This window comes from Phlebotomus papatasi, chromosome 1 (assembly GCF_024763615.1).
Source record: "Phlebotomus papatasi isolate M1 chromosome 1, Ppap_2.1, whole genome shotgun sequence".
In the NCBI taxonomy this organism is placed as follows: domain Eukaryota; kingdom Metazoa; phylum Arthropoda; class Insecta; order Diptera; family Psychodidae; genus Phlebotomus; species Phlebotomus papatasi.
This window is the reverse complement of record NC_077222.1, coordinates 94,526,002-94,551,526: the sequence shown is the minus strand read 5'-3', so window position 1 is coordinate 94,551,526 and position 25,525 is coordinate 94,526,002. Positions and strand designations below refer to the sequence as shown.

The window sequence follows — 25,525 nt, the reverse complement described above, 5'->3', positions numbered from 1 at the left end:
TTCTGAATTGAATGATTCAATCGGTCCAATAAATCGCTTAGAACTAGTAAACGGTAAATGATGCGATTGTTTTTCTGGTATACTATTTAAGTTACGAGTTCCAGCATTTCAAAAAGTATGAGACGCTTGTCATCCATTTGGTTTATTCTTAAAACAAAAATATTTCTTTTAAGGATTTTTAAGGTTTTACGAAAAAAAGAGCTTTTTTATAGGCATTTCTAGAAAACTCAAAATATTACTTAATTTTATTTTATTCAATTTATTTTTCAATAGGTAAGGGAGACTGGGGCAAAAAGTCACAAAACAGATATTTTATTTTTTTACAAGCTGCTCGAGCGCTTCAAAAATTTCTAATTAGCGCAGTTTTATAGGAAATTTAGCGCTCTATAACTTTGTCAGATTCATTTTCCTCTATTTTGTAATGAAATACGCTTCATTAAGGGCTTCCGTAAATTTGAAAAAAAACCTAGAGGACATATTTTCATAGAAAATTTATTCATCTACACCTTTGTAAAACATCGTTTTCTCTGCGAGAAAAGTGAGAAAATGAGAAAAGCGCTTTTCAAGCTATTTTAGAAAAAAAAACATATAAAAGACTGCAAATCGTTTGACCAATGCAAGCAACAAGCGGGGAAACATGATAATGACGTTTCTTCTCGCCGTGAGACATCAGAAATTGCTTCGGTCTTTGTTACTTTTTGCTCCATAACTTTTGTTACTTTTTACCCCAAGTGGCCATTTTTAATAAAAGGATTTCTGGAGAAAAGAACTTTTGTGAAATTCTAAAATAGATAGCGGATTCGTATTCAAAAAATCCAAATTATTTGGAAAATATTCACAAGTGCATCAATTTTGGAAAATAAGTAAGTAATAATTGTTATCTTCTGCAAGGAAAATATTTCAAAAATAGGCCTAAAAATTTCGATATTTTTTTTATTTTCTAAATTCCTTGTTTGAATTCTAAGAAACTTACGATATTGAAGAAGATCTATGGAGGCTATCTATAGAAAGAAAATCGAGCCGCTATCTCTTTTACCTTGGACGATATTGAATTTTGAATTTTTCGATTTGTGACTTTTTGCTCCAGTCTCCCCTAAGGATAACTTTTAATAATTTATTTATTTATTATGCGTTGATATTCTAGAAAAGTCATTTTTCTGCATTAATCGAATCATTTTCCCAGAGAATGAACAGTAGGCAGTTAGTACAATTACTTAAACAAAAGTGACGAGATGTAAATCTTTTCATCTTTCCTATTAGAATTTTTAATTCCTCAGGCAAAGTTTAATATTCTTAAGCAATATTGCAATTATTTACTCAAGTCATTGTTTTTTTTTTCTTTATTGACATTTCCCTATTTGTTCAATAGTGTAATTGCGATGCTTTTAGCTCAATGTACAAGAAAGGCAAAGCTGCAAAAAAAAGAGAAGCTAACAATATTTGCAAAAAAGGTACTAATCACTTCTATTTGAATATTTTTTTCTCTAGGGTATCTCTTAATTTAAGAGATTGGTTGAGTGGTTTTGAAAATAAGGGGAATTGTGTACTAAAAAGTTATCCAAGACAATTTGATGTAGCTTAGCCGAGACATGAAGTTTTAGTAGAGTTGTGGAATGAAGAGAAGGTTTTGTTGGGCAATCTTAGCCAAGATGCTTAGTTTTTGTACTAAAACGTGACTGTGGGGGGTTTTTGTTGTAGAAAAAACGTGACTCAGAACGTGAGATTTGGCGAAGATCATGGGAGAGTGGACACAGTCACAGTTCTTGCAGTTTACACAGCAATGCCACAAATGCTGGTTCTGGTACCGGCAAAGACGACTTCTGGGCGGCTCTGCAGACCAACTACAATTATATCATGGACACGAATCTCATCGACAGCTGCCGCGAGGCTCGTGGCGAGTGCGATGGGAATGCGACGGTGGAGGAGCAACAGGTGGCCGAGTGTTGTGAAAAGGTAAAAGAGCAATTTTATATAATTTTCATAGGGATTTTTTTTATTGATTTATTTTTTTTTGACTAGTCAATATTCCAGACGGCAAAGTCTCAAGGATCCGTTGTGGATCCACGAAGACTCCGCCGATGGCTCCGTGAGATGGAGAATCGTATTGAGAAGTCACCATCATTGTCAGAGGCAATGAAGATGAAACCTGGTGAACTTCAGCACAGATTGACTGAACACTCGGTAAGTTTATTTTATTAATTTGATTTTTTTTGTATTATTGCGACTCTTTTTAATTTTAAATCTTGTCCATTTGAGAGGGATATTTTATGGGCAAGATATCCACTTTTCTAAAAATATGTCCCGCATGACAGTCAAATAAGTGAAAATATGTGGTTCAATTTGAAATTTATATTGCACACCAATTTGAAGCGGATCTCGCGAAAAAGATATTGATATTTTATTTCGATATTTTATTGCTCAAAAGATATAGAGAGACACTTCCGAAAGTGGTCTTGAAGTGACCTTTCAAGAAGTTTTATGTGTGTACTGAAATGAAGACAAATTGTCTTGTCTGCACTTGATCTTCTTTCTAGGCAATACATATATTTTTTTTAGTTGTTGTACTTAAACTAATTCCATTGAAGACTAGAGAATACCGCCACATTTCACTTCACAGTATGGGGTAATTGGAAAAATAGATCAATTGCACGATGGATTTCTTTTCTGCACAAAGTGTTAGTTGACCTCTAAAAAAAAAAAAAAAAAAAATAAGACTGAAGTACAAAAAAAAAGTGACAAGAAAAATTCCAATATGCTAATTTAAATGTGGCCATTGACGTGAAATAAAAGTCAATTTGTAAATTTGTTGTTAAGCGCTTTTTCTCCAATTAGTGAAGGGAAGAAAGTTCCATGAGCACCTTAGTGAGAAATTCTCAGTGTAACAATAATAATAATAATAATTTTTGCTTAGAAAGATAACACTTAAAATTATTCCTATTACCAGTTTTTCAACACTTCTCTCCCTCTCTCTCTCTCTCCCTAGCCCTTTCTTGTTGGAGTTTTCTGTGCTAATTGCACGATTTCATGAGATGCTATAATTAAAATTTCATACTAGAGCTCCCAATCGAGATTCACTCCACCCACGCATTCATTTGTCAATCCTTTTTTTGTTGTTGTCTTGTTCTTTTTCTTATTCTGCACTTTTCTAAAATTCCAAGTGGAACGAATTTTAATGGTATTTTGCTGACCATCTGTTCATCTCATAATTTTCCTTCCTGTTTCTTGCACCGTCATGGTTTTCCGGTTGAAGCTGCAAGAATTTCTACGGATTGGTTAGGCTCTGATGCTTATTTCTAAAGTAAGAATTAATCCAATTATTTGTCTGGAATATTTTGGAATTGACTAATGGCCTCTACACACTTTCTCTACAAATTTCTTTAAAAAATGCCTTTTTAGAAAATTTCCTCTATCCTTGTAGGCAGAAACGTCAGAATTTTTAAAAAAAGGCATTTTTTAAAGAAATTTCTACTAATGTGTAGACACCATAAAAGAGTAACTTCAATTTGAACTGTATGGGAAGGCATTCAAGCTTCGCACGTACTCTGGCTTCCAACATTTCATCTAATTCCCAGATTTTTTTTTTAATGAATCTGATCTTAAGTCACACATTTGCTGAAAAAAAAATAGGTCAGATTCATTAGAATATGGAAAATATTTGAAATGTTCGAAGCCTGAGTTCGCACGATCTCTGAAAGCCTTCCCTTAATTAGAATTTGAAATTTTCCTCCCTGATTTAAATTCGAGCAAAAGAAAAATACTACAAAGAAGTTATCTTGAATAAAGGTCTTGTCCTTCATCGCAGCCTTCTTCTTTTCTCTTTTCCCATCTGAAACAGTCTGGAAGAACTCAAAATTCCAATTGAAGTTCTATTCGAACTAACTCCAGTCTGTACCCAGTTTAGATTTTGATTTAAAATCCAAGAATACATACTTGCTTTATTTAGGGGAAAGTGTCCATGCTTGATACCATTGGAAGCTTCGTAATGACTAAATTTTCTAAGTTTCACAATATATATGTGAATCATCGCAACCATATTTTAAAAACTATGGGAAAGTGGCCAGTTTTTAAAATATATTGCGGAGTCACGTTTATTGGGAAACATAGGAAGAATTTAGTCATTACGAAGCTTCCAATGATATTAAGCATGGGTACTTTCCCCTAATCTTCGAAGTTTAATGAATTCGAAGATCAGTTTCGAAATCGAAAGAAAATATTTTTACTTCTCGTTTCGTCCGCATGATGGCGAACATACTTAACTGTTCGAATTTCGAAATTTCGCAAGTGTCCAAGATGTCTAAAGCGTGTCCATGATAAAATTGTGCATAATATTTTAAAAATAAAAACTTATATAATACTTTAATATAAGAAAAATATATTTTTTTCAAATTTAACTTCAGTGTAGATTACATGGATGTACTGTTTTTTTTTTATTCAAATATTAGATTGGTAAAATTTCACATCTTCTTGCCTTCTCTCATCGAGGTTTTCACAAGATTGTAGACATGCCTTATTTTTTTGCTTTGTTGTGAGGAAAATTTCATTGTAATTCCCCTCATTATCACTCAATAACCCTTTGACCCAGGGGTCCATCAAGCCTAATGAAAAGTGAAGATATTTTTCACTTTTCCTTGTAAAAATTTTGCAGATATTGCACCGCTATTTAAACAAATTTGCTCGTAGTTCTTGTATTATTTCGGCGAGCATAATGAAATATGTATTTTTAGATAGCTTTTAGTGCACGATTTCGAAATATATCAGACTGATAAGTCAAATCTCCTTAGGAAAAAACTTGCCAATAATCTTCAGTGCATCTATACAAAAACGTATGAAAAAATGAAATGTCGAGCGGCCCCTGCTTTAACCATTTCTTAGGTGTTCCCATCTTGTACAAAAATTTAGTTTTAAAACTCGAAACTCACTTTGAATTCTTCGAAAATCAACGATGATTTGTGCAAATAGACTTCCATTTATTCTTAAGACAGTATTAAGTAGGGTAGAGTAAGCCCTTTTCGCCACCTTAAGGTTTTGTACCCTTGTAATTCTTACATTTTTTGTCGAAATAAAAAGAAATTTTCTGTACAAGTGCTTTGAAGCATTGTCTCTCTAATGAACCAGGAGACTTTCCGGGAATTTTTGGGCATCTAGTTGAAAAAATACATTTCCTGCAACAGTGCATGTTTCAGTACTTTTCGCCACTTTGTAAACACTTTTCCGCCACTGTGTAAGCACTTTTTCGCCACGTGTTTTTAATTGATTTTTAAGAAACAGCAGCTTTCGAAAACCTCAAAAAGAACACGGCACAGTACTTTTTTTATTTAACACCTATATTAGACAATTATTAGAGTATTTCGAATGATTTTTTGCACATTTTTTGTTTGCGACAAAAATCAATTGACAATTACGTCTGTTTCAACTAAATTCCGCGAGGTGCGCCACTTGTAAAATGCTTGGAAAAATGAGTGGCGAAAAGTACTTACACAACCGAAAAAAGTAAGCCCTATTTCACCACATCCGTATTTCTTTATTTTTTTTGGAAAACATTATTAAATAATTATATTAGAGCGAAGCTTAGTTAATAACAAAGTGACTTTCAGTGAAAAAATATCAAATACTGTACTGCAAAAACATAAAATATTGCAAGACAATTTGTCTGAGCGTTGACAAGTTTATTAAGAACTCCATATTTTTTGGTGACTGTTCACCTTGTCGACAATTTCTTCAATTAACTTGCAAATAATCTAGTCGGTGGAGCACCAGTTATGGTTTTCTGATCCGTTGGACTAGAGGTTACGAAGTAATAGTCATTTCGTAGTTCCATGAGCTCATAATTCCCTGAAAAAGTGATTTTATTTGTAGGTGGCGAAAAAGTGCTTACTGGCGAAAAAGTACTGACTCTACCCTATTTAAGACAGTATTTGAGAATCGGGGGAATCTAACTTTAGCTGTGAATGAGGCTATATACACCGCCACATTAGTTTAATATCGAATTGTCCCAAAATCGGACTTTGGGAAAATTCAATCTCAATCCAATGCGACGCTATATATGGTCTGAATGAGAAGATTACCTCTTTACTCTTTCGAACAAAGTCATTCCAAAGCCAAGCCAAACCTATTGGAAACTGAGTCTAAAGCACTAGCACACCGCTTTGGCGTTGGCTGTTCTTCCATTTCGAATTTTCGATATTCTTGATTGTTTCGATCAACGTCAATAACGTCAACAAAAGTGAATTTTTGTGTTGTGGAATTTCAGGATGGTATAGAACATTTGAATTTCAATTTCCTTTAAATAAATGTTCTTTTCATGAATTAATACTTTTTTGTACAATTCGTTGGTCTAAATGTCCGAACTTCTAAGAGGTTTTTGTCTAAGTTCTCCCTGATATACCTTCAAATCGGTAGAGTATAATCTCAACCGGAAAAACCTCTCAAATCGAGAAGGTTGTTACAGAACGTAGGGATTGTGGTCTTCTTTTCCACCTTGTTCCTGACCTATCTTTAAAAAAAACTCTGGAATTCTCAAAATTACAAATAAAGTCCGATTAAATTAACTCATTGTACCCATTTTAGATTCTAATGTTAAATCCATAAGATATCCACTGATTTCGCTAACAGCCGGAGTTTGATTTTCCAAAAGTATCTGGACTTTTAGAGATGAATTTTGCGTAAAATTTCATTGTTGTTCGAAGAATTCAAAATGAATGTACACATTTGCAAACTGATTGGTTTTATCAAATGTTGAAATATTGAATGAGAATAGACTAAATATCTTCAAATAAAAGCAGAATATTGATTAAAGTTGGGACTAGAGAACAGTGTGCTTAGTTTTTAAAGTTAGCCAAGACATACACCAGAAAGGACTTTTTAAATGGGTTAGATGACGGTTTTTTTTTTAAATTTATTCTGTGAATTTATTGAAACTGCACGTCAGTAAGCCTATTTGATTTAAAGAAAAATGCATATTTGAACTTTTTCATATGAATTTTAATTTTGTTGGTAGGTGTCTTGGCTCATAAATCCCGTAATTTTTATATATTTTTTTATTTTAAAATCAAAGACAGAGTTAACAGTTAACAGCAACCTTTATAAGATTAAAATTGAACATTGCAGAAAACCTTCGTAAAATTACTTAAAACTATTTTTTATGGTTTGTGTCTTGGCTTTACGTGAAAATTTTACATTATTTTCTTACTCATCTTTTTTCTGATTCATATCATATTTTTTTAGCGTAATTTTTATGAATATGTGATGGAAAAGCTCTGATGGACAATATGTTTTTAAGAAAATATTAAATTAAATCCAAGACACATACCAAACTGCGGTTAACAATCAGAACAATTCCAATTAGTTTTTCTAAGTGTTTTTTTTTACTCGTTGTTCTTTGCAACCTTTATTGCTAATAAAAATCTTGGTGACAAGGAAGAAAATAATATAAAGTCATCTTAGGCTAAATGAATGGTTTTATGGTGTGAGTCTCAGATAAACGCGAAAATTTATTTAAAAAGAAAACATACTCTTAAACTGCGGAGTTTAATCAATGCCATTAAAAATTTGTAAGACATTATGCTTTAGTTCTGTTTGAGGTCTAAAAACCTATGTTTTCTGTGTTATCGCATAGAAGCTTTGACAATCTGTATATTTCGTGTCTGTTTATTAAATGGGAAAAAATATTCTGCCACAGAGAGACTGCACTCATTAATCAACAATATCCACGTATATTCTCGCACTTTGATGCAGAAGGAATAGAATGCACAAAAGAAAGAATTTTGCTGTCTGCAGAAGAATGATCAACCCACACGGGGAGACGAGTTGCCACCCAAATGGGTGATTTATTGAGCTTTTGTGATATTCTCAACACGATCTATTATCTTTTGTAAGGATCGTCCGGGAGAGATAGATTGTGATTTCCGTTTCTTTTACCCAATATCTTGGAAAGAATGAGAGCAAATTATTTAATTTATTTCTTCATAATTACACATATATCTTCAATCTCTTCAATTCATCGTACTATAGTGTGATATAAACGATCGTCATAGGATCATTAGACAAACATCCTGCAAAAAAAAGTATATCAAGATCGTAAAATGTAGAGAAAATTAAAAAAGAACACCGGTTAATTATGTGTATCTATACATGTCTTTTTGCAAATTAAAATATCTCTGCATACAGAAGGAGACGAGACGATCAGTTGGTAAAACGATCGTGCTACCGATCGAGATTTTATGATGATTGTCAATAAATTTGCAAATCAGACTTCTGCGGTGGCAAAGTGGAAAATGTGTTGAATTTTATGATCACACAAAACACTTTGATTAATTGATTGGAACATTTTCCCATAGATATCATCATTATATGGTATATTCTCATTCAAAACTATTAACAATTTGTAAATAAATTAATGATTCTGGGTATGGATGGAATTTTAAATATTGGTTGTCGTGATCATCTGTCACAGTATATCTTACTTAAGAGAGAGAGCATTTTCGTATTGTATATGAGATTTTAAACAATCTCATCTGCTGTAATCTTTTTAAGACACATTGTCCTCTGATCGATCTGAAATCTTCCCAAAGCGTGTGTTGTAACTGCTTGATTATGAATGTACCAGACTAAAACCTCTTCGTCTGAAGTTTTGATCTCAATAACCCAAAACTTCAAAGAATATAAACTGTATTGCCATCGAGTAACAGCAGTTAAAAACCGAATATTTCCGGTTGTATTTGACCGAATTTGATGATTAATTATTCATATGAAAGGTTTCAAAAAATGCCAGAACTTTATAAAACGATTAAAGTTATTAGGATCAACTCAAGAGCTCTAAAGTCATAAAAACTGATATCTGTAACACATAACCTCAAATATCTCGTCACTTACACAGGTTGCAGACCTAAAGTTCATCTCTGTGGCTTAAATGTTGTAAATTTTAATAAGAAATTTTTTTTGTTAAAATTTGACTAAGGATATTAAAGGTAATTAACCCAATGGTTTCTCAAAAATTAAGGCACTTGTTTGTTATTTTAGAAATGTTAAATTTTCAGGAACTGAACAAAACCGCTCTTCGGAAGGTAAAGTATTGTTACCGGACAAACAGATTTTGTTAAAATTTTGTCAAAAGGATCTTGTTTACCAATTTGACAAAACTATTTCTCTCATTTTACTGAGAAATTTTTTTTGAGAAAATTTTAACAAGTTCTAGTTCTAGATTTTGCAAAACTTTTCCATATTCCGTATGGAAAAATATCCATTTGACAGAACTTTTTAACTGGCAAAACTCTTTCAGAGTAGTCTATAGAAATCGTTTTAGGGCCTAAATAGACTCAGGGTTATCATTAAGAGGGTTTACGTCTCATATTTTATCAGTAAAGGAAATGTTTAGAAAAAAATATGTCGTGAAATTGTTCGTAAATGTTTGTGAATTCCCACTGGGGATTTACAAAGTACTTGTAAATCGTATGATCCACTAAATGGTTCGTATATTTTTGTATTTTTTCACAAACATTATTCGTATCATGATAAGTTGACGACCTTTTATGTTTTTTTACAAACATTTGTTTGTAAATTTTGGTTTGTGTAACAAAACTTTACAAACCAATGACAAAATTTTACGAACATTTTTCTGTGTGTTAAAAACATTTACGAACAAATGTTTGTTAAATAAGAAAGAATGCTCGTAAAGTAATCACGTTACGAACAATGTGTGTGAAAAAAGTACAAACTACGAACTTTGTAGTTGGTTATACGATTTACAAACATTTCGTAAGTCTCCAGTACTCTGAAAAAATGTTTTGTCAAATTAACAAGACAAGTTTGTAAAAAGGATGTTCTTCCATACAGAATATGGAAAAGTTTTGTCAAATCGGCGGCCAACTGGATCTTGTTAAAAGTTTGTCAAAAGGGTGTTTTTTCATATAAAATGGAAGAAAATTTTTTGTCAAATTGGTAAATAACATCCTTTTGACAAAATTTCAACAAAATCCATTTATTCGTTTAACAAAACATTGTTTTCAGAGTAGGAATACACAAACATTTACGAACAATTTTGCGAAATATTTTCTTCCGTTTTAGCCCAATATTCTCTATAGGATCAGCCTGAGTCTACACTGGTAAAAATAAAGGATCAAATTTATCCAAATTTGATCCTTTTGTAAAGGATGGATCAAATTAACATGTTCTATTATGATAAATGTACATTCAACGTTTGAAATTTAATCCATCCTTTTCAAAAGGATCAAATTTGTATTAATTTTATCCTTTTATTTTTAACAGTGCCTTTGGGACTTTACATAAGTGTTAAGATTCAATTAAATCCATTAAATCGATAGAAATTTAAAGGCTTAACTACAAATCGAATTTAAAGACACACAGTAAAAATTTTTTGGCTGCTTTACCATGATTTTCATTGTAAATTTTACATTGAACATGTAATCGTGTGTACTAATACACATTTGTGTAATTTGTAAACATTTTGTCTGAAAAATGTGTAATTTGTACACCTTTTATTTGAAAACTGTGTAATTTTACATGAAATATGTAAGAAAATATACAAAACTGTGTAATCATTCCCAGTTGATTACACGGTTTACTATTACATAAAATTTAAATTACACATTTTCAGATTACACGTTTTGTTGAAATACATAATTTGTGTAACTTTACAAGAATAATCGTGGTAAAAAAGCAAACCAACGTTTATCCTTGTAAATTTTTTTTTACTGTGCATTTATAATTGGTTCATATTAAGAATCTGACTTATATAAGGTGTTCTAGGCTTATCACTGGTTTTAGATGTATTTTTCGGGGGTAGAAGAGGCGATAAAGAGATGCACTGATGAGCATTTTGCACGAGAATCACGCGATTGTATGGCAGGTTTAGTATAGTCAAGAAAACATGTTCCAAACCAAGTTGTGTCTCCAACAGTGCCAATTAAATGATAATTACACTTCGTGATTCAATCGATCAGCTAATTGAGTCTCTTGCCAATTGAGTCAAGATCACAAGATGATGTTGCATTGCGGAAGAATCATTTTGAACTTTATGCTCAAAATGTGCTTACGCATTTGATGCGATGATCGTTTGGAATTTATGTCAAATTTTTCTCTTATGTATACTTTGTGCACATTGTAATTGTGCAAATGGTAAAAGATAGTAAAGGAGATATATTTAATGATAAATCTAGGGGTTTTTCACACGCAATATCTCACCAATAAGAATTTCTCTCAACATCCATCAAGCCAAAACGTCCGATCGGTGTGCATTTTGATTTATATACAACATAATCGACTCTTTGGGTTGCACACATGTGATGTTCTTTTCTGTGTCGCTCGTGCTTCTCTATATAATGTATGTTAGGCCAGAACGCGGTTTTTTTTTGCAAAATGGGGAGAAATAAGTTGAGGAAGAGGAGCTACCTTGAAAGGCGGAAAATGGGTGTTATGGATGGTGCAAAAGGTTTTATATGTATATATGTGTCGATCTTGTAGTTGAGAAAAGAAGAGAGGATGCAATGTGTACATGGAGGTGCGCGCAAATCTAACGGTGGCTGGGTCAAAATGGAATGGTTTGTGTTCTTTGATGCTGATGGACTTGAGAAGTTACAACGTCGATGGGTGAGCAAAGTAATAAATTTCATTAATCAACGTTTGATGGAGTTTTCGATCAACTTTTGTGTATATATACAGATATAATAATAATAAGAAATAAACCAGGCAAATACAGTCACAGTTGGTGGGAACAGAGTTGATTTTTCCAATGATGATAAACTTATCTCTCAGTTGGGGCTATCGATCAGTTTGCACCTGAAACGTTAATTGGGTTCATTAGAAAGTTAGCATTTACGTATATGGGTGGAGATTAAATTTGGCATACGATTAGAGAGATTTGCAGGTTATTCATTTTTTAAATTGTGTACAGAAATAAATAAAAATGGTATTGAAACCAAGTCACATTGCTCTTGAAACCAATTTACACTGCTAGTCTTGAGTTTAGAAATATTTTCTTTATGTAAAAAAACGTGGTGTAATTTGGTAATTCGGAATCACGCCTAATTCGGAATCACTGTTTTATGTGGCGAAAAGAAAAAAAGCAACGAAGAAGTACTTTCGAGTGTAAGGGTTTGTACTTCTTCGTGGTCTTATTTTTCTCTTTTGTCCGTCTGAAGCAGTTAGAAAGTCTCAAAATTTCGAATTAGATATAATTCTGAAGACCCCTTTTTGCGCTAGAACAATAGAGTGTACAGTTGGTTCGCTTTCCTTCCTTGGAATTATTGGTGAAAATCTGGGACATTTCCGTGAATCTTATGATTTATCCAACGAAATTTCGTTCAAACGTCTTTTAGTACATCTGTCGGTAACTATTCGATTACGTTACTAATTCACTAAGTACCACCGTATAAAATTAGTTATAAACTCGTTCTTTGTATCGTTTATTTTACAAAACGACAAATGCTTCAAAAGCGTAGCATTTTCCAGAAACGGTAATTGATCTTCTTTATATTGCGTCCACCGCCGTCTTAGCGTTGGTGGCCCATCTGCAAAGGCAAACGGTGGAAATTTTCCTTCATAGTCGTATAAGCCGTTGCAGAAAATGTACTTTTTTATGTTCTATGTGGAGCAAGAAATTTTTGCAAAGCTTTTACGACCAATTATTAAATTTTCTGAGAAGGCTTTTTCCCCATGTTCCTTAATGAATTTGACCCATGGCCCTTTTAAGAAAATGTGAGATATCGGACTGGCTATTAAATTAAAAATATATATTTCTATGGGGCAAATTAATTGAGAACCATAGAAAACCTAATCGAATGGCATGAAACTTCCGTCATCAGAAGCCTTAAATCCTTCGTCTAAGTACAGTTTCTACCATTCGTCAATTTCAGACAATTATGAACTCATAAAATTACAAATTGAATATAATTTCATGTATTTTGTTGTGATATTCATTGTGAATTTTATATAGTGACTTGAATAATTGCTACGTTTCACAAGTATATTTTTTTATGAGGTGAATAATTATGATAAATTTATGTATTAAGAAATTTGTTAACGTTAAGAAAAGTAATTTACAATATTTTATTCTTTTTATTGTAATTTTTGTCTAGGTTGAAAAAGGGTGGAGAGAAACTAAATGAAACATTTTGTGATAATTATCAATTTATGGCGAAAGGGGTGGATCACCTAAGACCGGAAATTGATACTTACCGATTCACTTATAACTCGAGAACAAGCTTACGGATAATTAAAAAAAAAAGAATTATTCAAGAAATATACATAAATCAATTCTTACCGGTAGTTAACGGATACATTGGGAGTGAGACAGATAACCACCAGTAAAGAAATTGCATTCGGGTTTGGCAATACTCAATAAAAGTCGCTATGGAAAATGATGTCCAAGATGTAATTTTTTTTACTAACTGCGACACAAACCGATTCAATTATACCACTCACAACTTCGCAATTTTATCTCACAATTTTTTTTGGGAATCCTTAGATTTTCCTCTAGAGGAAAATTGAAATATAGTGACGATTTGCTCAGCTTCGTACGGTTTGCTCAGCTACGTACAAAAGTTTTCCACTTCTGTACGCCTAATTTTCACCGGAAATATTACACAGAACACAAAAATTTTTAGATCACTGTTTAGATGGAACGTTCATCTGCTTCTTTCAACCATTTGGAAGATGTATCATGCGTTTTAACATCACTTTTATGCAATTTTACTAAGAGATGTTTGTGTGACACTAGGAAAACCATTTTTTTCACTGCATTCATGACAGTCAGATGTCGTTCTTTCATAATGACATTTATTGTAATGGATGGATGGGTCAAATATTCCAGAGCGGTGTGCAAAGTGTGTCCCAAAACAATGAGGAATTCTCAAAGTCTTTGGTCTATTATTTTGACGGATGTTTTTGCAAAGCTGCAATGTTTAATTTTTCTGAACTGTAAAGGTGGTAATCTTTGTAAATATTAAGCATGGTCAATCCTCATTTGCATTTTTTTATTTTTGTTTTTTGGAACCCAGGAAAAGGCCTAGGCTCCCTCCCAAGTTTGTGAAGAAATGTGAGGTACTGGACTAACTATTAAAATATCTACACTAAGAAAAATCCTTAAAAGTTAAAACAACTGTATGGCAGGGTTGAATTAACTCTACGAACATCGATGTAATTGTTACTCTCTTTCGTTGTAAATTTTAGTAAATAGAGTTGAAACAACTCTTCGTGCGACTTGAATTAATTCATCGGATATCGATGTAATTATTACTCTTTTCCCATGTAAAATTTTATCTCGACTGAAGTATATGCTTAAGTGTTTTCGTTTTAAGAATATACTTCAGTCAAGAAGATTTTCGTGTGACAAAGTTCATAAGGAACATCAACTTTCCCTTGTCTCCATTTGCATTATTTTTTTTTTCCAATAGAAGCATTTTGCACTTGTGTATTTTTCTTGTATTTAAGAGGTATTCAAATTATATCTAAATAATTTTCACTAAACAGTAACATTCTAGAGGAGTCAAGGAGCAAATTTATGTAATTCTCTTCAGAAAAAATATGAACTTTATATGTTCAAACTTCGGTCAAAGTTAAAGCGTCTGGAAATGGTTTTGAATTAGGACATTTACCCTACTCGATTATTTTTCTGAGTGTAGCAAATGGATGAAATTCATTTAGTAATTTAAAAAAAAAATCAACTTTTACTCAACAACAACATTATAAAACTGCAAAACCTTCCCCTACCTTTTGTAATAGGGCATTTTTCTCCGATTTTTAAATAGAACTAGATTTTACTATGATATAATTTAGCTGCATAAACCAATTGTGAAGCTAAATTATATTATAATAAGCGTTGATTCCTTTTAAAAATAGGAGAAAAGGCCTGATTTCAAAAGTATCAACATTCAAAAGTGCCCTGCTACCCCCTAATGACAATGGGAAATCGTTAATGTCACACTGATTTGCCTTCTGTCCAGTCATGAGTAAACATAGAGGCTAAACTGTTCGAGATAGCAACTTGAAGTATTTCGTGACCCTTCCTATAAGTTCCAAGTTTATTCTAAATTTTCAAAATGGATTTTTTTTTTCTGAAAATGCACATTTCAAATGCAATTCCACTGAATAATACTTGAAGTTGATCGTATGAAAGGAAAATATCAAAAATTTCTAATCAACTAATAACCCCAATTGATCAAGTAATAAAAGTTAGATGAAGGAAAAAAACAAGGTAAAATAAAGATAAAGCAAATGTGACTAATTAGTGTTTTCAATTGGCAATAAAACGTTAAATAAAGTTTAATCTATTGTGTGCAATGATTGCAACTTTGATGAAGAGATGCAAAAAGGACGGTAAAAGCGAGATGATTGTAGAAAAAGATGTGGAAGAAGAGAAGTGATTGCAATTGAGATTATAAGGAGGAGATTATATAGAAATAGGGAGGAGAAGAATAAGAAGAAAATTGATAAGATAAAAAAAGTATGTTATGCTGATGATCATTTGCTAATTTAATAAAATGCATTCATTTTTCATCACTTGCACATGGGATTTTCAATTGGTATTGCAATTGTCTCTGTGCAATTTTCTCAATAGATGCTTCTTGTTTTTTTTTTTTGAAGACTTGTAGCCAATCCATTGCGCTGTTTTTTTTGCTGATTTGTTTTCCTATGGGCATAAACGACGTGCGGCATACATTGGAGATAATTAAACTTAATAGATGCGCTAAATCACGAGTAAAAATGAATTATCGCCTAATGAATTTTCATTTTGAAGTCTCCTTTGGATGGATAAGAAAATACAATCGTGGCAAATGAATGATGCTTCTTCTATTGAGAATGAAAAGAAAGAAGCATTTAAAGAGAGTATTGATATCCGATCTCACAGCGTGACGTCTATCACGGTTTTCTCTATATTTATATATATAAAATATGTATTTATATAGGTGATTGTGTGTCTCTTTGAGATGATTCCACTTTAGAGTGAAAGAAGTTTTTCTAATGTACTTTTGAGATATACAGAGAAAATTATAGAGTGATCATCTAATGTTTGACTTGTGGTCAGAGATGATCACTTTGACGGAAAAAGAATTGTGCAAGAGACTTTAATGGGCGGAAAAAGAGGGATATGGTTGAGGAGAGTGACAGAGTCGTTTGACAAATTTACTAAACAGTCAGTTGGTAAAGATTTATTTAAATTAAATTGCTATTAATTATATATTTTATTATTGGATGCGATCACAGAATTTGTCGTCCAGACGACCATCATGGTATTTTATTTATTGGATGTTAAGTGGAATGGTGAAAGAGAGGAAGGAAAGAATTGAGCATAATGTTCCAACTGGGCTGTGATTACAAACATTATCTCATCAGAGCATTACGGCAATTGTTAACAGCAGAAGCATACATAAGAATTTTTGTGCTACCGCAAAGTTGTTAGATTTGCTACATCTCTTTCTTTTTTCACTGGCTCAATTGACCACTTTAACGATCATTCACCTTGAACCTGTGACGCTTAATTCACCAGCTACGTCTTTTTTTTTATGCCCTTCAGCAATGCAAATTGCCAGAAAGATCAGAAAAATTCCCCATTAAATTGAATGGTAAATTTTGTTGGTCTGAAGAAGAATAATAAAAAAAAGAGCTTAGATTGTGTGTAAAAGAATCCAATTGGAACTTTTTTCTTAGGTGAATTTTCTATGCGGCTTAGCTTCCACAAAGTGTCTATTGTGATTTGAACAAATAGAGTAAATTCTTTTTTATCACATTGAATTTTGTAATTTTGAGTTATTGTTGCTGAGAGATAATTTGAATTTTATGCATTTTACGGAAGGTAGTTTTTTTTTTGCTTAATCTCTCTCTCAAGCTTCTATCGAAATATTGTTGCTCGTGATTGAGATAACTTGAATTTCTTACCATCAATTATCTCAGTTTTAGTGCTCGAACTCTAAAGGAAGAGCACTATGCAGATTATGAACCATAAATTTTTACAAAATCTACATATCTCCGCCCTTTACCTCAAAAGAATCATATTTTATCAGAATTAAGATAATTTTAAGTTTTCGTATACACATTTTGAGATATTTGAAAGTTTAAGAATGATTTTAAAGGTTCTTAATTGATTTTCAAGGGTTATTTTGATACATGTGAGGTTAACACAATTTTAGTTATATAAGTCTGCACATTTTTTAATAATTTACGCAATCAATTAGGAATATTATAAGTGGTTTTCATAGATTTTTCAGGTGCGTTAAATTTAGCAGTCAGAAGTTTTGTGGTACAAAGAAGAGATAGTAACTTATAGGAATAGAAATATCGGAGTTTCTGATAGGTCACCAGAGTTTTCTGTAGTCTAGCGTTGTCCTTCTAGAAGACAACTCTCCTCTTATGGGCCAACTCTAGCCACTTCTGAAGGCTAGCGTCCTTCAAACGCTCTAGTTCGATGTAGGGGGAAGGTTTTGTAGCTTCGGTTGACTAAAATTTCGTTCCACTTAAGTTTTTCTATGTTGCTTTATGAATTTGACCCATTGCAATATTTAGGGTGAAAGTAAGTCATATTGATAATTTAAGAACTCGTGTCAAGACCTATTACCAGCCTATCTTGTACCATTTGTTATACAAAATTTTTATATCCTTTTAGGATAAGGTAGGTTAATGAAAAAACGTCATATTATTTGTATACATTAAATAAAATTCAATATTTTGACGAATCCGCCAACAAGTGTTCCCTGCCGGACAGGCATTCCTTTGACACTATTTTAATAGCTGGTCCTCCTAGTTCTATAGCTCACATGTTCAGAAAAGGTTCACGGGTCAAATTCTTTGACTTACTTAAGTAGCCATTAACATAAACTGGGCCTTTTAGGGACAAGGCTACGTGGATAATAACTTGTATTTCCACACGATCCAACGACAACGTCACAGTATCTCCGGTTCGGGGATGAACCCTCCTTCACGTCCCTTACTGGTTTCGTTTGCGGAATTTTCTGAACATTCTTTGCAACGACATACGGTAGGTTTGACTAACTCAACTTAGTCTTCTCGCTCGTTTATATACATTCGAGGTTTCAAAACCTTTTTCTATCACTGAAAAATTCTATGTTTAGTTTCAAACACACTACAAAAAGTTACTGACCATTACTCACAACTAGATTTGCCTAGTTCGCGATCGCTAACTAGGGAAAAATAACTAGGCTAACTAGGAGAAACTAGGGCAGTAACATGGGGTAAAATGAATATTGACTTATGTCTACACTACTTGTACTTATTACGCCTCTTTATTCAGTGGAGAAGGACCCCTATAGGATCTATGAATTAAAATAGGTCTCGTCGTCTGAAGTCTAATTTCTGATTTAAAAAATCTCAATATTTACAGTTACCCCATGTTTACTACTGCTCCAGTTTCCTCTTAGTAATTTTTCATTGTCAGTAACAATTTTTTTTTTAATTTTATTACACCGTCATCTGCATACGAGTGACCTCACAATCATACAATGTTCTCCACTTTCTTAACCCTTTTAAGGACGATTAGAACACCGGTGTTCCATAAAGAAAATAATTTTTGCTGACTACCTAAAGTTATTGTTTTCTTATGTCTGTACATAATTGTAAAGTAGAAGGTTGAAGGATTCTAGAATATTTTTTGCAAGTCTAGCTATTTGCTATGTAGTAAATATTTAAGCTCAAAAATGGCGAATTTTTAAATTCTCAAATTCATAATCGATTTTATTTATTTTTTATATTTCCAATTTTTTTTTTAAAGCAAAACCCTTTTGGCAATAAAAACTTCAATACTCAAAAATATTATTCATTTGCAATTGTGCAATTTCTCTAAAACCGAGGATGTCACGGCGCTTGTCCGTTTTAGTGTTTACCTTTTGCCGGCTTAGAGGCTACATAGAAAGAAATAACGACTTTTGGTCTTCGGTGACCCCCCTATCTCTTCCGTAAAAGGACAATGGACAGTTTGGATATATCAAACCTTACTTATTTGACATCAGAAATTATCTTTAAAATTCTACCTTGTTTTTTCTTTTAATCCTACAAGTATTAAGTTTTCAAATGTTTACTTTACAAAAGTCCTAAAGATCGCATTGCTACTTTGACATAAATTGAACACTAAACAGCCGCCACAGAAGATATTAAACTCAAACATCCACTTGAGATTATCTATATACTGCGCTCATAGTTAATGGTAAGTCGAATACGAAGCAATTCTCAAGACATTTTAAAAATCCATTGATTTCTTAAGATTCTCAAAGAGAAAATTTCCTAACCATTCTGAGAATGTTGAGGAGATCTTCAAACAACGTTCGACGGAATCATTAGAACTCTTTAACGTCTTTGAGGGCACATGAAACGATTTCACACCTTTTCTGCACTCCACCATCTATGAAATTGACGACAAAACACGTCTATTGCTCTACTAAAGGCCAATACATTCAAGGTACAAACAAAGAGAGACACTTCATGAGATAATAATACCTTTTTCCTTGGAAGTAACGACATACCGCTCAATTATTCGCTAAAGTATCCCATAAAACAATCAAATCGTCTTGACCGATAAATGTGCCATCGTGGATGTTTCAGAGAGAAAGATCTCTCAAGACGAAAACTAGGTTGATATCGCATTTTCCGGCCAACACCTTTTACGTTATTGCTCCTCAACATCATCTTCCCTTTGGGCAAAATTCGTCAAGGTCTTGCATATTAACACACCTTGTTTTTTTTCACTTCTTCCCATCATCAGACTCCAAAATAACCCATCCTAAAGTCATCAGGCAACTTCCGCATTACAAGTTCAAAACAATAAATTTTGTCTGATGCCAAAACAAAACCATATGTTCTGTAATTTGATTACAAAACTCCAATTGAACAATCTCCGGTTTCGTGTTTAGTAGACTTGGTATAAGAAGAAGTTAACATGCGTGTTTGACTCCAAGACACCAAAAATGGCTCTCAAGTGTGACTTGGATATGCATTTGACCATATTTGGTGCCCGCACATAAAACTCCATGTCTTGTGGCAATTCTATTTGTTTTGTATAAAACTTTCCCAAATTGATAAAAAGGAAAATTGCTCTATCACCACACGATGATCAATTGCGCCCGTTTCTCACTCTGACATTTTCACCGCAATCTTTCACATTTTCTATATAAATATATATATATATAAGACAAATACTCTATAATCACCGACAAACATAGCACAAACCATTGATGGCAATTTGTGGCTGTCTCTTTCAATGTAATTACACTCATTTTATCCCTCCCTCATCATCCTTTTGTCACTCAATCTCTTTTCAAGTGACAATTACAAATTTACATCGTCTTTTTTTTTTACTTTATCCCATCAAAATAAATCGATTTCCTTGTCAATCAATGACTCTTCTTATAATGTTACATTGCATAGGATGACTTCTCTCCATTTCTTTTTTTCTCCATATATATTCCACAGAATATATATCAACTTTTGCACGAATTCAAGAAAATCACGGTCTAAATTGCTGTTCTAGATTTTCTCTTGTCATTTCCCATTTCAATCTATGTTAAAATGTTGGCTTTTACAATGAGGCCTTTGTATACCTCGAAGCAATAATAAAAATGCAAAACTCTTTTACACTTGATTCAATGAAGATGGTCCTAAAAATACTCTTTTTTTTGTTTCAGCTTCATTTAGAGACTGTAACTCTCATTACAAATTTTTCCTAAGAAAAGGGGTAATGAAGTGAAAGAGACTTTGGAGAATACTCGATCTCAGAGGATATCCATGACTTCAAGAATATCGCGAAATATAACGAATTTTTAGTAAATGACTTAAGGACATGAAGAAATTTAAATTAATTCTTAATGCATGATCAGTGTTACTCGATATTCTAGTTATCACCAATTTAACGACAAAAATACAAACATCAAGACTGTCAAGAAAATACAATTAACGATCAAGACAGATTTTTGTTGAACAATCTTCGTGAAAATTGGTCGACGTTATCGTAAGACAGCCTAAAAAACTGATCAAAATGCTGATCGAAAGACGTTCAATATATCCTAAATATTTAAGATATCCAGAGCGTTTCTTAAAAAAGTAATGGCTTAAATACACTCAGGCTGATGTTCGAGAATATAAGGCCTGTAAAATTTACAAGTAAAGACTTATTCTAAGCTGTCATACAGCGGATCATCGATTTAGAGGTTCTTTACATAAATTTCCTTTTTCTAATCCTCTACTGTCAAATTTAACAAGCAATATATTCTAGAGGATCAGACTGAATACATTTCAGTCCTCACAAAGTGGCAGTACGAAATTACGAAACCGGACAAAACGAAGGAACAAAATACCAAATACTAGTACTTCGTTCCTATGTACGAAGCTTAACCCTTTAACGACAAGGCACTTTTTACGAACTGAAAATCAACAATAAAAATTAAACTGAGAAACATAATCAATTATAAGTCTTACATATAACCTTGGATAGTCCAACAGAGTCTGATTCGGTGAATTTTGTGCTTCTATGAACGATAGGGACAAAAATAGCCCAAAAATTTAAGTAATTTTTCTGACAATACCATTTAACAGCCATGACATTATTACATAGATCAGTTTAATATACTTTCTTGATCTAAACTAAAATTTCTTTTGATAAAGAAAAATGATTACCGTAGATGAGGGTAACTTCACCCCTGCTTTTTGTAAGCTTTTCTTTAATTTTAGCACTTAAAGATGGTCTTTACTTATCGGACATAATAGATCACATTGATGAAGATCATTCTTAAGTGCTAAAATTAAAGAAAAGCTTTCGAAAATCAGGTGTTCAAAGTCATTCGTATCTACGGTAATGAATAAATGTGAAATCGCTTAAAATATTCTAGTCTTATTGCTATCTCTGATTGGTTAGAACTTATAAGCATTCAAAGCACCAGCTTTGCCAATTAGAACACGCGATGTGGCTAAAATATATTATGTGATTAAATATTATGCATTTGGTAATATAATAATTTAATTATGTAGATTATATGTTTTAGGGAAAAAATTACTGAGATGGAAACTAAAAAATATTTTTCCTTGATTTGAGCAAAATTATGCTTGACATAAACATTTTTTAAATAATAAGAAATTTTCCAAGTCATAAACTAAGTAATAAAAATTTTTATTTGACTCAGAAATATTTTTTTTATTTCATTATTTAAGTCAAAATGAAATGTTCTTGACTTAAGATGATTTTTTTTCTTGTATGTATGCAGCTTAATTTTAAATTCTTTTTTTGCTGAGTGTACAATCATTGAATTTTCAGACGGATTAATCCAATATCGATCTCTCCTCGAGTTGGGATCATTTAAAACCATTTAAAACTGTACTTTATTGAGATATTTTTCTCATTCCCTTCAAATGGATCAAAATAGATGATGATGAATTGAAGAAATTAGTATTTTTTTTTGTTTAGGAGGTATGTTGGTGCGATTAAACAAATTACACCAATAAATTGTAATTCAATTGACTGAATTGCTGGTAAATTTCTCGAATATTCCAATGAAAGTCTCACTTCTTTTTTTATTAGTTCTCAATATAAATAAATTGTAAGAGAGGTAAACATGGGAAAGGGTATGTTTTGCTCAAAAACATGAGATTTCGCGAAGGAGATTGATATAATTGAATGAAATCCTGAGATTAATTTCACTTTCAAAATGTTACTACTATACTTGGTGTACTTTTCCAAGCATGGATATTCATGTGCTTTTTACAGATGTTTGGAAAAAGGAAAGGCTCTTTATAAAGTGACGGTTTTTTTTTTGTACTGTGTCCATCTCTCGCAAATGAGGAATTGTTCTTCAGAAAGGTAGCGCAGTTGTTCTTTGTGTATCCAAATGAAGTGTATCTTGTAAGACAGTATACGGTGAGATTAATTACATAAATGGAAGGTAAATAATATGTAAACGAGCCATTAATTATGCACAGCGCGGCTTTTCTATTAATATAATGTTGTACCTACAAATGTTCATTCGGTTTTTTTTGTCTTTTTCAATTACATGTCTCTTTTTCCAGTAATTTTCTGTCTTTCTCTATTTCGGTACATTTAATGATGAATGACTATGCGAGATTTCTGTTGTTAAGTTTTTGGGGAATTTATTCATTGACAGTGTGTAATGATTTCCGCTTTATTCAGGGAACACTATGAGATTTTCCGCAAAGGCCTAGGCTGCAGTTGGTAAAATGATATCGTCAGGATTTCTTCAGTTGGGAGACTTTTTAAGAAAGGTTTTTTTTTAATTATCACATAAATATTGTATGTTTTAATTTATTCGTATGGACCTTTGCAACTCTGGTTCTTTATTTCTGAGCCGTCCCAACCTTGAGAGTCTCCGTATTTTAACTTTTAACGTTTTATTAGTTTTGAATGATTTAAGTGCGCACATTTCTTAAGAGCAATACTGCCAATGATGACGAAACTCAGCCGTTTATTAGCACAAAAGCTTGGATGGGAATCCTCCTCTACATTTGGAACGTTCCAAGGAGAGTGGTGTGTGCTCATCTTTGAGCTTTGTGTCATGAATTGTCTGTCAAAGGCGAGAAAGCGAAGTGCCAGTGTCTGAGGCTAATAATTGCAGTGCTATTTTAATTGCAAAATCCTAATGAATTGGATGATACAATGAGAGAATGCAAGAGAAGGGATAAATGGATGAGAAAGCATGAAATTATATTTTTCTCAATAAGATGGATTAACCTCTTTTTGCCAATATAGTCCATTTTCGGACAAATAATTTTAAAAACTTAAAAAAATCAGTGTCTTTTCAGTAACATGACGCTGTGGAAGAACAAAAATTACTCTTTTTAGAATCATTTTTTATTTACAAAAGTCATTCCGGAAGATTGACAGATGTTTTGACGTGTTGACAGATGTTTTGACAGCCACTTGATGATCCATCTTTACTTTATGTATTGCATTGAATAGGTGAACTTTTAAGGTTAAGTTCTACATAACAGAATAGATCATTTCTTACGACTGAATCTCTTAAGTCTTCTCAGAAGATTTTGACAGATATGTTGACATCTTGACAGCAAATTGATGCGCCATCTTCACGTAGTACTGTACTACTTTTTATGAACATCATAATGACTTCAATAAGTAAATTTTAAGGTTATGCGTATCACAAAGCTATTCAAGTTGACCTATTTTGCCAAATAATAAATTGAGGCAAAAAATTCAAATCAGTTCATCTATTCAAATACGGAAAAAAAATTGTATTATCTAGCTTCTAATTAAAGTCTATTAACGGTTTTTAAAGGTCAAAGGTTTAAACTGTTCTAGAGAGAGTGTATTTCTCATCCGGATAGTCAAATATTTGAGCTGGTTGGAAAGCTTTTGGAATTTCTGCTAACATTAAATCGGTTCCAATCGGTTCGGAACTGGTTTATAACCGATAAATAATTTTTATTCGAAATTCAATTATAGTGCTCCTGAGGTGTATTTTCGGCAATGTTTTGAGTGATTTATAAATCGTTTAGAACTGGTATTGAATCAGTTATGAACCGATAAGTAATTTTCGTCAGAAAAACAATTCTATTATTCTTAAAACTTCTGGGGATCTTTTGATTAATTTATGAATTGATTCAAATCTGTTGAGTACCGGTAAATGGTAAATGATGCGAAAGTACTTTTGAGATATACCATCTAAGTCACGAGAGCGAGCACTTCGCAAAGCTTGGGACGCTTTGCCACCCCATTTTTCATTTAAAGAAAAATAATTGTTTTTTTTTTAAGGTACGAATCTGACTGTAGCACCATTAGGGTCAGTAGCCTTTGTTCTATATATTATTGAGTTGAGAAGAAGTGATCAAAATTCACATTTTTTTCAATTTGAAATACAAAAATTTCAGTATCTTTAAAGCTTTTTTTTATTTACAGAAGATTTTAAATTCTAACCTTAAAATATTATTATTCAATTGATAAAATGAAGTGGCGAAAAGGGGTTCCTGTGTGGCCAAAAGTGGTGAATCCATTTTGTAAGAGCAAAAGAACTTTGTTATATGCTTCCGCATATTAATTTCCTTCGATTGCATGGCTCTTTGTAGCAAATGATTTGAGAGCTAGAAGGAAATTCTTCATTAGTCTATTTCACATCAGAAATTTTTTCGTGAATAATGTTTTTTATTAGCAGTCAATTTATAAATCGTGGATCAGACTTTAAGTCAGACGAATGAGTGACTGAAATGGAGAAGGGAATTTTTCATATAATACCACAAGGTTATTTAAAATGCCTTTATTTACTCATATGAACACCACGATTTGGTGTATTGAGAGATAGAGGTATACGTTTTGGATTGTATGTGCAGAAATTCTTGGGGTAAAGTCCTTGAAAATGATGTGTGGAAAAATTTTAATTTATCAAATTGCAGAGGAAACTCAACATACCGTTTTATGGGTTTTGTGAGGGATAGGATTTTAAGGTTACAATTTTCAAATTAAATCCAAACATTCTCAGTCACTCCTTCGTCACGAGTTTCTTTGGTGATTCTTTCTCTCTTCACTTTTGAGATTTCCTAAATGCCAAGAGAC

At 32.5% G+C, this 25,525-nt stretch overlaps 1 protein-coding gene across 6 annotated transcripts in view; it reads left to right on the top strand.

Moving 5' to 3' along the window:
• Nucleotides 1-25,525, top strand: part of LOC129809796 (klarsicht protein) — a 261,812-nt gene that overhangs the window by 110,154 nt on the left and 126,133 nt on the right. For all 6 annotated transcript variants that reach the window (XM_055859892.1, XM_055859891.1, XM_055859886.1 and 3 more), the window contains 2 exons: nucleotides 1,699-1,953; nucleotides 2,020-2,181. In XM_055859892.1, coding sequence (XP_055715867.1) covers nucleotides 1,699-1,953; nucleotides 2,020-2,181 — 417 coding nt within the window. The remainder of the gene's footprint in view (nucleotides 1-1,698; nucleotides 1,954-2,019; nucleotides 2,182-25,525) is intronic.